The sequence below is a fragment of the Myodes glareolus genome, chromosome 9, assembly GCF_982192425.1.
Source record: "Myodes glareolus chromosome 9, mMyoGla1.1, whole genome shotgun sequence".
Classification (NCBI taxonomy): Eukaryota; Metazoa; Chordata; class Mammalia; order Rodentia; family Cricetidae; genus Myodes; species Myodes glareolus.
In genome coordinates, this window is record NC_142034.1 from 54,913,603 (window position 1) to 54,925,607 (window position 12,005).

General features: G+C 47.6%; 1 protein-coding gene across 1 annotated transcript in view; it reads left to right on the forward strand.

Moving 5' to 3' along the window:
• Nucleotides 1-35: 35 nt before the first annotated feature.
• The window catches only part of Cntrob (centrobin, centriole duplication and spindle assembly protein), a 23,418-nt gene continuing 11,448 nt past the window's right edge, over nucleotides 36-12,005 (forward strand). The window contains 10 exon segments of the mRNA XM_048448359.3: nucleotides 36-1,121; nucleotides 1,861-1,945; nucleotides 2,179-2,242; nucleotides 2,665-2,821; nucleotides 3,664-3,780; nucleotides 4,080-4,196; nucleotides 4,525-4,623; nucleotides 7,439-7,675; nucleotides 7,985-8,131; nucleotides 11,240-11,373. Of these exon segments, the coding sequence (XP_048304316.3) occupies nucleotides 852-1,121; nucleotides 1,861-1,945; nucleotides 2,179-2,242; nucleotides 2,665-2,821; nucleotides 3,664-3,780; nucleotides 4,080-4,196; nucleotides 4,525-4,623; nucleotides 7,439-7,675; nucleotides 7,985-8,131; nucleotides 11,240-11,373 (1,427 nt within the window). The 5' untranslated portion in view covers nucleotides 36-851.

Here is a 12,005-nt window from a genome sequence, read left to right on the forward strand (position 1 = left end):
CGTGATCTCGCGGGCGGGTGACGAAACTCGTGGGAGGCGGGGCTGTAGGCGGTGGGCGGGAGGTTGCCAACGGTTTTGGGAGTCGAGGGTCGCGTTAGAAGTGGGGTTGGTCTTTGGTTTTTCTCTGTCGAGGTTATGGGGTAGGGAGACAGCTCTCTTCATCTTGGCAAACTAGGGGCCGACGTGCTCAGAGCAGTCAGAACCGGGTGGTCGCGGTAGAGGATCTCATGCGGGCTGTGCGGGGTGGGGAGCGGCGTGTTTTCTAGGACCTTTTATAGAGCTGTCTTAGGGTACGCTAGGGAAGAATTCTTGTGGACCTCTGCTGTGGCTTTCTTTCCAGGCAGGGTTGGAGGGGAAATCCAAGGGAGTCGATTCTGGGTGGAACAGGTGAAGTAGGGGTGGGAGGGTGGTGGTGTGGCAATTTGCCTCTTTCTGCACTAAAACCAACCGAGGGACAAACATTGGGCCCGATTTGGTTTTGGGTCTGTGTTTGCACATTTTGAGTATGAAAAAGAACTATCCAGTTAGCTGTTGCCGAAGCTGATCCGCCGCCTCCAGCACTCCGGTTAGGAAGGAACTTTGTCAGTGCCCTTGCCCAGCAAGTCTTTCTGTCCACTACCTCGAAAGCCTTGCACATCTGCTTTACGCTACTTCCAGGAGAAGAGATGTCCTTGCCCTCTCCATGACCCCTGGAGCCAGTGGCACTTCTCCATCCAGAAAGCCCTGATACCCTTATTTACTGAGGCTCCACCACGGGGTCTTCTTACAATCTCCCTTCTCGGTGAATTTATCCACAAGTTCAGTCAGGAGTTCCCAGTTGACTGCTGTGACCAGTTGTCTCTTCACTGCACATGGCTACAGCAGCTACCAGCCCCAGTTCACCTCTCCGGCCAGAGGACCTCCTAAGCGATTCATCAGAGCCAGGGTTGAACCAGGTGTCCTCTGAGGTCACCTCCCAGCTCTATACTTCTTTGCATCTCAGCCGACAGGCGGAGGTGACAGCCCGAGCCCAGCTGTATTTAGCTTCTGCCTCCTCGCCTCCTAATGAGGGCATAGACAGCTTGGCTCAAGAACTGAGCCGCAGCTTGTCTGTTGGATTGGAGAACAACCTGAAGAAAAAGGTGAGAGAGGTATGTTTTGGAGATCTGGGTATTAGAGCTCATTAGCGCTGGTGTTTCAAGTTAAGCGTTGCTGTGGCTTGAATCTATTATTAGATGTAAATTATTTCCTAAGTACACAGGTTTTCTTGCTCTCACCTACTAGAAGATGCATTTGAGGGAATGGTGTGAATCAACAGTTGAGAAATTGCCATGGTTTCTAGTGTTTTTACATGGTCAGACATCTGCACTGTAGAGTAGTTGGTGCCCTGGAAGTGGAGATTAGGTTTCTTGGACTCAGGTGAGAGCTGGGGCAATTTAAGGACAGCAGCAAAATAAGTAAAGGTCCTTTCAGCTCAGACATTTCAGTGTGTGGCATACGAGTCATTAAACATGTGCGTTCTAGAGAAGGCAGTTGTACCAATGGGAAAGGTACCCTGATCGGCAGATAGCTTAGGTCTTCCCATGTTGGAATCCAGTAGGGAAACTGCGCCAGGCTTTGGTCAAGGCCTTTGCTCTACACTTGACCGCAGTCCCCTCCAGCTTTGTGTGCTGGCTGGCTGCTGCCTTATTCACTGGCTCTCCTTTCCGACTTCTGTAAACATTTGGGTTTTGGATTCAAGGTTAAGATCTTTTTTTGTTGTGTCTAACTGCTTTCCTCAATTTTCTAAGGACTATTTGAAAATTCTTCCCTGGAAGTGTATAGACTATAGATTACACAGGTTAAATGTGACTTCTGTGGGCTTTGCTTTTTCTCCCCTAGGATGGGTCCAAGCATATCTTTGAGATGGAAAGTGTTCGAGGTCAGCTCCAGACCATGCTCCATACCTCACGTGATACTGCCTATCGTAAGTCAGTCCCTGCCTTAGAGTTCTGGAGGAAAGCTGAGGTGTAGGGGCAGGAGACGGGAGCAAGGACGCAGACCTCTGAGGCAAGACTTGAGATGAGAAAGCACCCATTCTCTGGGAAGGGATTTGGGAAGTGGAGGCCCTCTTTTCTTCAAATGGCCCCTGTTCCTGTTCCAACTTTATCCTTACTTTGGGGTCTCTTGGACTGCAAGCAGGGGATCCCCTCATTCCAGGAACTGGCTCAGAAAGACGGGAAGAGGACTCCTTTGACAGTGACAGCACAGCTACCTTGCTCAAGTGAGTGCTCCTTGGAGGTTCCCTGGCCTTGGAGTTCTTGTGGCTCACTTGCTTTGTTCCACCCCCGTGTTCCCTGTCACCAGGGAAGCCAGAAGCTCGCCCCGAGTTCTTATCTTCTTCTGTCTGTTCCTTCTGGAACCTGAGCAGTAGCTGTCTAGTACTTAGCTCTCTATCCTTAGCCCATCTTCCCCATGAAGAATATTCTTGTTTCTGTTATTATTCTGTTATTAGCCCTCATTCTAGGAGCTGTGATACAGAGGAAGGGACATCAGGAGCAGATCACAGGCCTCTGTGCTGCTGATGGCTCTATTTAGCTTTAGCTTTATGTCTTTGGGCAAGTTCTGGTGTATAAAATACCACAGCAGGATCAGTGAGTCTCAAAGGTTTTCCCAGTTTTGACATTCTCTATCTGTTTTGCTCAGCACTCGGCCTTTGCAAGACCTCTCTCCAGCCAGCTCAGCCCAGGCACTGGAAGAGCTGTTTCCCCGCTATACCAGCCTTCGACCAGGACCCCCCACCAACCCCCCAGATTTTCAGGGGCTGAGAGATGCGCTAGACTCAGAACTTACACGCCGCAAGGTGAGAGAAGCAAAGGCTTTCTTCTTTAGAAATTAGGAGCCTTGGGTGAAAAAGTAGGCATGAGGGTTTGTAAACCTGAAGGCTGAGTCTTCGGCAAGGCCCTCAGTGACTGTCCTGTGTAGTGTGTGCCACCTTCCCTGTAGGGAATCATCAGATCCCTGACTCCCTCCATCAGCTTATCACTCATACACATCTTGTTGGTTCTTCCCTTTAAATCTGAGCTCTTCAAAGTACGTGCCCTATTCAGCACTGGCTTTCTAAGGCCTAGAATACACCTAACACAGAAAGAAATCCCCTGTTTGTTGAATGGTCAAGAACGTCACTGGCTTGCACAGAGCTCTAGAGCTATGGGTGCCTGGTGCTCTTTTCCTCCATGGCTGTTGGCCTTCATGTCTGGAGGGACAGAGAGATGAACAGGAATGAAGAAAAGGCAGAATCACTGGTTGTCAGTTTTGAAACTCTCCCCATCATTTTAAATGCTGGGCTATGAATGAAAGGCTTTCTGCTTTGTGATCAGTGAGCTCCTTAGAGCAGGAGTAACGTCCCACACTTTACAGTGTAGGTTGCTGCTGCACCTCTGCCAAACGGTTTGTGAGAAATCCAGGAAAGGGAAGAGCGTGGAAGTTAACAGCCATTTCCTGAGCTGGTAGAAGAAACTGCTTGGAGGTCTTGGTTCTTTAGGTTCCTGCTCCAAAATCCCGGATTCTTTCTTTTCAAACAGATCTGTTTTGGGGCTCCAAGCTTCCTGCCTCTGGCCCATTGCTCCTTATGGATGAGAACTGTCTGGTGCTGTGTTCAGAATGAGAATGAGCAGCATCCACAGATCTCATGTTTCTTTCCAGCATTGTGAGCGCCACATTCAGGGCCTGCAGACTCGCGTGCTAGAGTTGCAACAACAGCTAGCGGTGGCTGTGGCTGCTGACCGAAAGAAAGATATCATGATTGAACAACTAGACAAGGTGACAGGGCAGCGAGCATCGGTGGGCCTCCCCATGGAGGGCACTGTGGAGGTGTAAATGGGGGTGGTGGGATCTCATTATATAGTCTTCCTTTGAGCTTTTAGTGGCCATCCCTGCTCAGCCTCCCAAGTGCTGGGATTACAGGCATGAACTACCATACTCTGCTTACCCACTGTGTGTGCTTGCTAACAGCAGGGAGAGATGGGCAGGCTTTCTGACTTGGGAGGATGTGGCTAATGACTTATAGAAAAGAGGGCAAAAGACAATTCTGAAATTCCATTTTACTTGCCTTTCTTGAGACCCTGGCTCGAGTGGTCGAGGGCTGGAATCGGCATGAGGCTGAGCGGACAGAGGTGCTGCGGGGACTTCAGGAGGAGCGCCAGGCAGCAGAACTCACCAGAAGCAAGCAGCAGGAGGTGGGTGACTGGCTCATATGGCATTAGAGCCTAGGTCTTAGATGTCTAGATGGGGAGAAATGGCTTTGGTATTAGGGTTCCCAAAAATCTGGCCTCTGAGTGTAGTTGCCGATCCTCTCCCTCTCCCCCCTTTCCTCTACTATTACTGCATCCACTGTCAGATTTATATTAGAGGTGGCTTCCCAGATTTCCCTTCCTCACACCGTCTTCTCTTTGGTGCCATAGGTTGGTTAGTTAACACTGCAGCTTCAAGTTTACATCGCTTATTATTTCTGAAGTAGAGGCATTTTCCTCATTTTCACTGTTCTACATTTTTCTCTCCTGAAAGACAGTAGCCCGGCTGGAACAAAGCCTGTCCGAGGCCATGGAAGCCCTGAATCGTGAGCAGGAGGGTACTAGACTGCAGCAGAGGGAAAGAGAGGCCCTGGTGAGAAGGCGGGCTGGCTGGTTGCAGTGGAGGAGGTGATCGTGTCTAGGGGCCTGTGGGTTGTCTGGGCGGTCCAGAGGAATGTACAGTTGAGTGGCTCTGGGGGGTGCTGCTCAGGTGCATCCTCAGAACACAGTTCTGCTGGCATCATTAGACAGGCCAGTTGGAGAGACTGAAAATTTTATCTTTATTAAAACAGTAAACCCATCTGGGGACCTGGGTCTGGTGTCTCAGATCTTTAATCTTAGCACTCTAGAGATAGACAGAGGCAGGTGGATCTCCATGAGTCTGAGGCCAGCCTGGTCTACATAGAGAATTCAAGGCCAGCCAGGACTATATAGTGAGACCCTATCTCCAAATACTCTCTCTCTCTCTCTCTCTCTCTCTCTCTCTTTCTCACACACACACACACACACATAAACACACACACACTTTCCCTAGAAAACTTCCTCCAGTTTTTAAAAATAATTTATTTTATGTGCATTGGTATGAATGAGTATGTCAGAAACCCTGGAACTGGAGTTATAGATGGTTGTGAGCTGCCATGCTGGGAATTGAACCCCAGTCCTCTTAACTGCTGAGCCATCTCTCCAGCCCTGTTCCCCCACTTTTGAAAGCTAGAGGACCCTGGAATCTTAGAGCCTTACACATGGTAGACAAGAGTTCTACTGCTGAACTACACCCTCAGTTTCTTACCCCTGAGACTCAACAGATACGTTGTGGGTTTCAGGAATTTTCTAGGTGATTTTTTTTCAGTCAGGTGTGGAACTTTGATCTAGGTTACATAGCCTAAAACAGTGTAGGATGAGACTCACTCGGGATTCCTAGAGCTGGAGTGGTCATGTGAATACCTGTGTGAGTTAGTAGCCAGCCTTGGAATGTGTTGCTTTCACGACACATGCTTACTACATGCAGATGGGTACTTGTATTCTTACCAACTACGTCTGACAGTGCGGGTGGTGGAGCCCCTTGGCCAGCTTCTGAGGAGGCTGGACTGTTTTGGTTTTTTTGATAATGATAGTGACAGCTGTTCACTAAGTACTTGCTAGGTGCCAGATAGTGCTAAATGCTTTATATATACTTTTTACTTTATTCCTCACAAGGCAAACAATGTGATTGTCTTCCTTTTACAGATAATGGTGTGTATCTGAGGACACACAGTGTACTGGGCATGGTGGGATACACCTGTAATCACAACAGTACATCTGGGGGGCTAAGGCAGGAGGGTCGTGAGTTCAAACTCAGCCTGGCTATATAGCCAAACTGATTCAAAAACCACATAGTAAACACACATGAAAAGTAGGATTCGGCTGAGATTTGAACTCAGGTCTACCTAATATACTTATTATTTTTATCTAAAAAATTGTCAGCCAGGCACACACCTTTAATCCAACACTTGGGAGGCGGAGGCAGACAGATCTCTGTGGGTTTAAGACTAGCCTGTCTACCTGCTTCCAGGACAGCTAGAGCTACATAATAAGATTCTGTCTGAAAAGAAAATTAAAATTGTACTGAAGATTTCATAAGAAGCAGCGTGTTTGTATCACACACTCAGAGCTCACAGTATGTTGTCTTTCCTTGGCCTTGTGTCCCCTTTACAAGCAGCATGAGGTCTTCCAGCTCCTTCCACACACACCTGCATTAGTGTACTCAGTCTCTCAGGGTGGAAAGCTGCTGACTGGGGCCTTATGTAAGTCTCTCTCAAGCTGTGGGGCTACACGCCAGGAACAAGGTGCTGGGCGGGCTGTTTCTGGCTGTGAGCAGGTAACTTCTAACAGCACCCCCACTTGGTAAAGGCAAGGTGTGTCTGCTTTTAAAGTAGAATATCTTTTATTTATTCTTTACCAATCTTGCATATATAAACAATGTGTCTTGATAAATGCACCCCAAATCCTCATGCTCCCCCAGAGGGCTTTCCGTATGTCTCCTTCATGTTATCTTTTCCTTTGGGGATAACCCACTTACCTTTTCAGCTGTTGCCTGATCTCATTGGCTTGATTACCCACAGATCTTCTGCAGGTAACCATAGCTGCTGTGCTCATGAGTGCAATTGCCATTCCATGCATTCTTTCTGACATTTCCTGAGCCTTGGGAGGGGGTTGAGAAAGCTATAGATGTCTCCATTTAGGGCTGAGCCCTCAGTAGTCACTTGCTTGCAGTAGTGTTGCTAGTTGAGTTTCCAAACTGAGTGCTTCTCATCGCAGAGTGAACCTTCTCTGACCAAGGTCGAGAGCTCCACAAATATATGTGTTTGAACATGAATTAAAAATTTTTATTTATTTTTATTTTATGTGTGTGGTTGTTTTGTCTGCATGTATGTCTGTGTACCATGTGCATGCCTGGTACTCACAGAGGCCAGAAGAAGGCTTCAGTTCCCCTGGAATTGGAGTTACAGACAATTGTGAGCCACCATGTAAATCCTGGTAATTGAACCTGGATTCTCTGGAAAAGCAGCTGATGCTCTCAGCCACTAAGCTGTCTCTCCAACCCTTCAACATAAATATTTAGAGGACATTTTGACATCATGTTCATTTAACAAGACAGTACTAGTAGCTACCCATCGTCCCCCCTTCCCCCAGGACCTATATTCATCAAGTTTTGGATTTCTGCTAAGTTTACAGTATCAGGTGTGCATTCCCTCCTGTGGAGCAGTGGGATGGATTTCTTACCCGCTGCATTATAATCCTGTGAATGAGTCAGCTGTTACGTTTTTAGTGACCATAATTCTTGACACTCACATTGTATGGGGATGGTTTGCCAGGTTGCTGGTCTTTGAGGGCATGCTAAAGAAATCGGCTTTCTCCTGGGGCCTTAGGAAGAAGAAAGGCAAGCCCTGACTCTGAGGTTGGAGGTGGAGCAGCAGCAGTGCCGGGCCCTCCAGGAAGAGCGGGATGAGGCTAGGGCTGGGCAGCTCAATGAGCGCTGCAAGCTGGAGGCTCTTCAAGTTGCTCTCGAAGAAGAAAGGCAGACCTGGACCCAGCAGGAGCACAAGCTGAAGGAACACCTTCGGGCTCTGCAAGAGGAAGGCCAGACTCAGCTGGAAAGAGAGAAGGTAGAAGTGGCAATTGGAAGAGTAGGGAAAATTTCCCCAATTGGGTTGGGGAAAATTACTAACTAGAATGAGATGCCAGAATATGGAGGTTAACAGGGAACAAGGACAGAGAATCCAGAGTTATGTGTGTAAGTTGAGGACCAGTGGGAAGGTCTGGGGGCAACAGGTACGTGGCAGGCCAGAGAGTGACAATAAACAGGGATGGGGAAACAGGACAAATGGGAGGAGGGAAAGATGGAGTGTGACTTGGGATCCGTAGCCAGGAATTAGGAGGTGAGACATGGCCTGAGACTGGATTTCCCTACTTAGGGGAACAGCCAGAGGGAGGCCCAGGCAGCTCGGGAGGCCCAGCAGCAGTTGGTACAACTGCAGTCTGAGGTGCGGCGGCTGGAAGGGGAGCTGGACACAGTCCGGAGAGAGAGAGACGCGCTGCAGCTGGAGATGAGCTTGGTCCAGGTGAGCAGCAGGTTGTTAGGGGGTTTCTGTAGTTGGAAAAGCAGGTCTGAGCATACACAGTGACTTCCTGGGGATTATGGAGACTTGCTTGTCCCAGGTATTTGGGACTTACCACTGGTTAGTTTGGTAATATTCCGTCTTAGACTCTACTGTTTTTCCCACAGTGTGGGCCAGCTTACTCTTACCTTTAGACCACCCTGGTTTAAATCTGGGATACCTTAGACTGTTGTCATATAGTCCACCCTGACGGCAGCCTCCCCTTATACTTTCCTTAAAAAGAGATGATAGAGACTCACCCCCTGTGTGCGCTGAGACTCACTCGCTGTGTGCGCTGTCTGAGCAGTTGGAGGCTTTTGTCAAACCTGACTCCAGTTGGTAATGGTCTGTTTTGTATTTATCATTACTTTATTTATCTTTTAAAAATATATAATTTGTTTTTATTTTTTGTTCTTTAGTATTTCACCTGCGTGTATGACTGTGTGAGGGCATCAGAAGCCCTGGAACTGGAGTCACAGACAGGTGTGAGCTGCTCTGTGGGTGCTGGGAATTGAACCCCAGTTCCCTGGAAAGCAACCAGTGCTCTCAACCACTGAACCATTTCTCTAACCCCCTACTTTTTATCTTTTAATTTTTTTTTATCATTGTGTATGTGGTGTGTGTGGGGAGTAAATTTGTACCATGGCACATGTGTAGAGGTCAGAGAACAACTTTTTCCTTCCATATGAGTTTTTGGGATTGAACCTAGGTTTTTAGGGTTGTATGCTAAGTATTTTTTTTTTTTAATCTACTAAGTCATCTAACCAGCCCAACTTCTATCAACACCTCTGAGTTGGGAAATTCTGGTAATAGCTCATAACATGGCACAAAACTGTCAGGAACAACTAGATTGAAAACAGTTTTCAGTAATTCCAGCTAATTAGAAGGCTGAGGCAGGAGGATCTCAAGGTCTAGCCCAGCCTGGGTTACAGTGTTAATGTGAATTCAAGGATGGCCTAGACAACACATGAAATCCTGTCTCCAAAAGTAAAATGTCGGCTAGGACATAGCTCAGTGGTAGAGCATATGCTCAGCATGAATGAGGCCCTGAGTTCAACTCCACCCACCCAGTACTGGCTAAAACAACAGCCAGAATCCTTTCTGGGGCTGGAGAGATGGCTGGGCAGTTAAGAGCACTGGCTACTTTTCAAAGGAACTCAGGCTTGACTCCCAGCACTCTCACAGCAGCTGACAGCTATCTGTAATTCCAGTTCTAAGGGATCCAGCACCCTTCTGTGGTCTATTTGTGGGCCAGACACCAGCACGGTGCACAGACATACCTGCAGGCAAATCCTTACACATTCAAAAAGACCCTTGTCTAGTGTTGGAATCTTAGGCTCTCATTAGTGAGACTCTGACAGTGGGGTGTGGCTAGCCTTCTGCCAAGGACCAGGGAGTAGGTATTTTGACTCTATGAGTAGTGTGATATCAGCTGTAACTGCTCATATAACACAATGTAGCGATAGCACCTGAGTAAGGTGGGTATGGCTATATCCTAGTCAGACTTCGTTACAGAAAGCACGCAATGGGGACTAATTGAGTTCGTGAATCCCTGGAATAGTGGAAATGTTTGGAGAGAAGTGTGTTTCAGTCACGGGGAGATACGACATTGAAGGACTTTGGAGGACCACTGTGGGCCTCTGTACTAATGTGTAAAATGGGTGCCAAGGAGCAATGGTTGAGTTTTGAGAGCAAGTTAAAAAGTAGAATCAATGACCAGTCAGAGGGAGCAAACCAGCAAGAATGGGCTCAGGTGTGCCATCAGGGAGAGGCGCCACTGAGCTGGGGAATCCAGTGTGTACAGAAACAGCTGTGAAGTTTTGGGGTACATGAGTTATTTTGTTTTTATTTCTTTAGACAGGGTCTTGATATGTAGAGGTTGGCTGGCCGTATCCTATGCTTCAGACTACCAAGTCTGGGATTCAGGCATGAGCCACATACCTGGCTTGGGTATATGGGTTTACAGCTTGGAAAAAAGATAAAATGAAAGATTTGGGAATTAAGAAATGTAGTAAATACTGGGCATTGGTGGCGCACGCCTTTAATCCCAGCACTCAGGAGGCAGAGGCAGGTGGGTCTCTGTGAGTTCGAGGCCAGCGTAGTCTACAAAGTGAATTCCAGAACAGGCTCCAAAGTTCCACACAGAGAGAAACCCTGTCTCAAAAAACAAACAAACAAATGAACAAACAAAAACACAATAACAAAAGTAGTGAAATCCATGCCTAGAGGCAAAAACTTATAAACACTTAGAATAATCTGGCTTGAATGTTAGCAGATAGAAGAGAGATGGAAGGGTGGGACCAAAGGGCAGTGGGAGGCAGAGCAGTCAACCAAGACTCAGAATAGGAGCAGAGAGGTCCTGCAGAGGAAAAAACGGTTAGCAGAGCTTTGGCTCAGGGGTCAGGAGTTGCAGTGACATCATAAAGGACATAGATGGTGAAATAGCCAGTGTGGGATTAGAACTGAGCTCTTTGCGAGTGAAGTAGCCGTCGGATGCCAGTAGTTGGAGGAGAGTGAGGGGAGAAAATGGAGCCAGCAGTTGTAGACTGAATGCCTCTGGGGTTCAGGTAGAGGTAATACACGTATTAGCACAGACACATAATGCGGATTGCTCTAACATTTCATTCTGTTAATATATCTATTTTTTTCTGTCCAAAGCCATTTTCACTTTTGTGTACATATATGATGTGTCTCATGGTTCAGTAAAGAAAGGGACGCCAGGTGGTTGTGGTACATGCCTTTAATCCCAACACTTGAGAGGCAGAGAGGCAGGTGGATCTTTGAGAGTTGGAGGCCAACCTGATCTACAAGAGCTAGTTCCAGGAGAGGCTCCAAAGCTACAAAGAAACCCTGTTAAAAAAGAAAGAAAGAAAGAAAGAAAGAAAGAAAGAAAGAAAGAAAGAAAGAAAGAAAGAGAAACTGTGTCACTCTCTGAGGCAGATTTCCTGTTTTTCATCCTTATGATGTATGTGGGGTTGTTGGTGCTAGTTTTGCTTACATTTTCCATCACTTAGAGGAGTAAGCTCCAACAGAATTGAGCTGACAGTCAGTCCCCTCTTCTTTTACTCCCAGGCCCGGTATGAGAGCCAGCGGATCCAGATGGAGTCAGAGCTGGCTGTACAGCTGGAGCAGCGGGTGACCGAGCGCCTGGCAGAGGCTCACGAGAGCAGCCTGCGGCAGGCCGCCTCCCTAAGGGACCATCACAGGTACTTGGAACTTACAAGAGAAGTGTTTCTCTGGCAGAGCGAATGTTATTAGCTTACTGCCCATGTCCTCCGAGCCTTTTACCCTCTTCCAGTGTGACTCCCAGCATACTTTGAGTCCCACCTGTAAGATCTTAGTCCCTCTTGGGAGAGTTCCATGAAGTGCTTATGGAGAGGCTTATAGGATTTCTCTCCCATAAGGCATAGCCCTTAGCTGGCACTGGGGACAGGACAGTGCTTAAGTGTGTTGTCCACAGCTGCATATGGTGAGTCTCCTTCCTTTCCCAGCCTTCTCTCACCCCAGCCCTCATCCATGTGTTCTAGAAGAGCTTCTTTTTTGTTTTTATGTGGTTTTTGTTTGTTTGTTTTTGACACAGGGCCTCCCTATGTAGACCATACTGGCCATGAACTCACAGAAATCTGTCTGTCTGTTTCCTGAGTGCTGGGATTAAAGGCGTGGAACACAGCACTAGGTGGAAATATTTTCTACTATGTCATTTTCAACTAGGCATGGATCACAGTCCTGTAATCCCAGTTGCGGGGGCTGAGGCAGGAGGATTGCAAATTTGAGATGAGCCTCAGCTACGTAATGAGTTTCTGTCTCAAACAAACCAAACCAAACTGATTAGCTAATC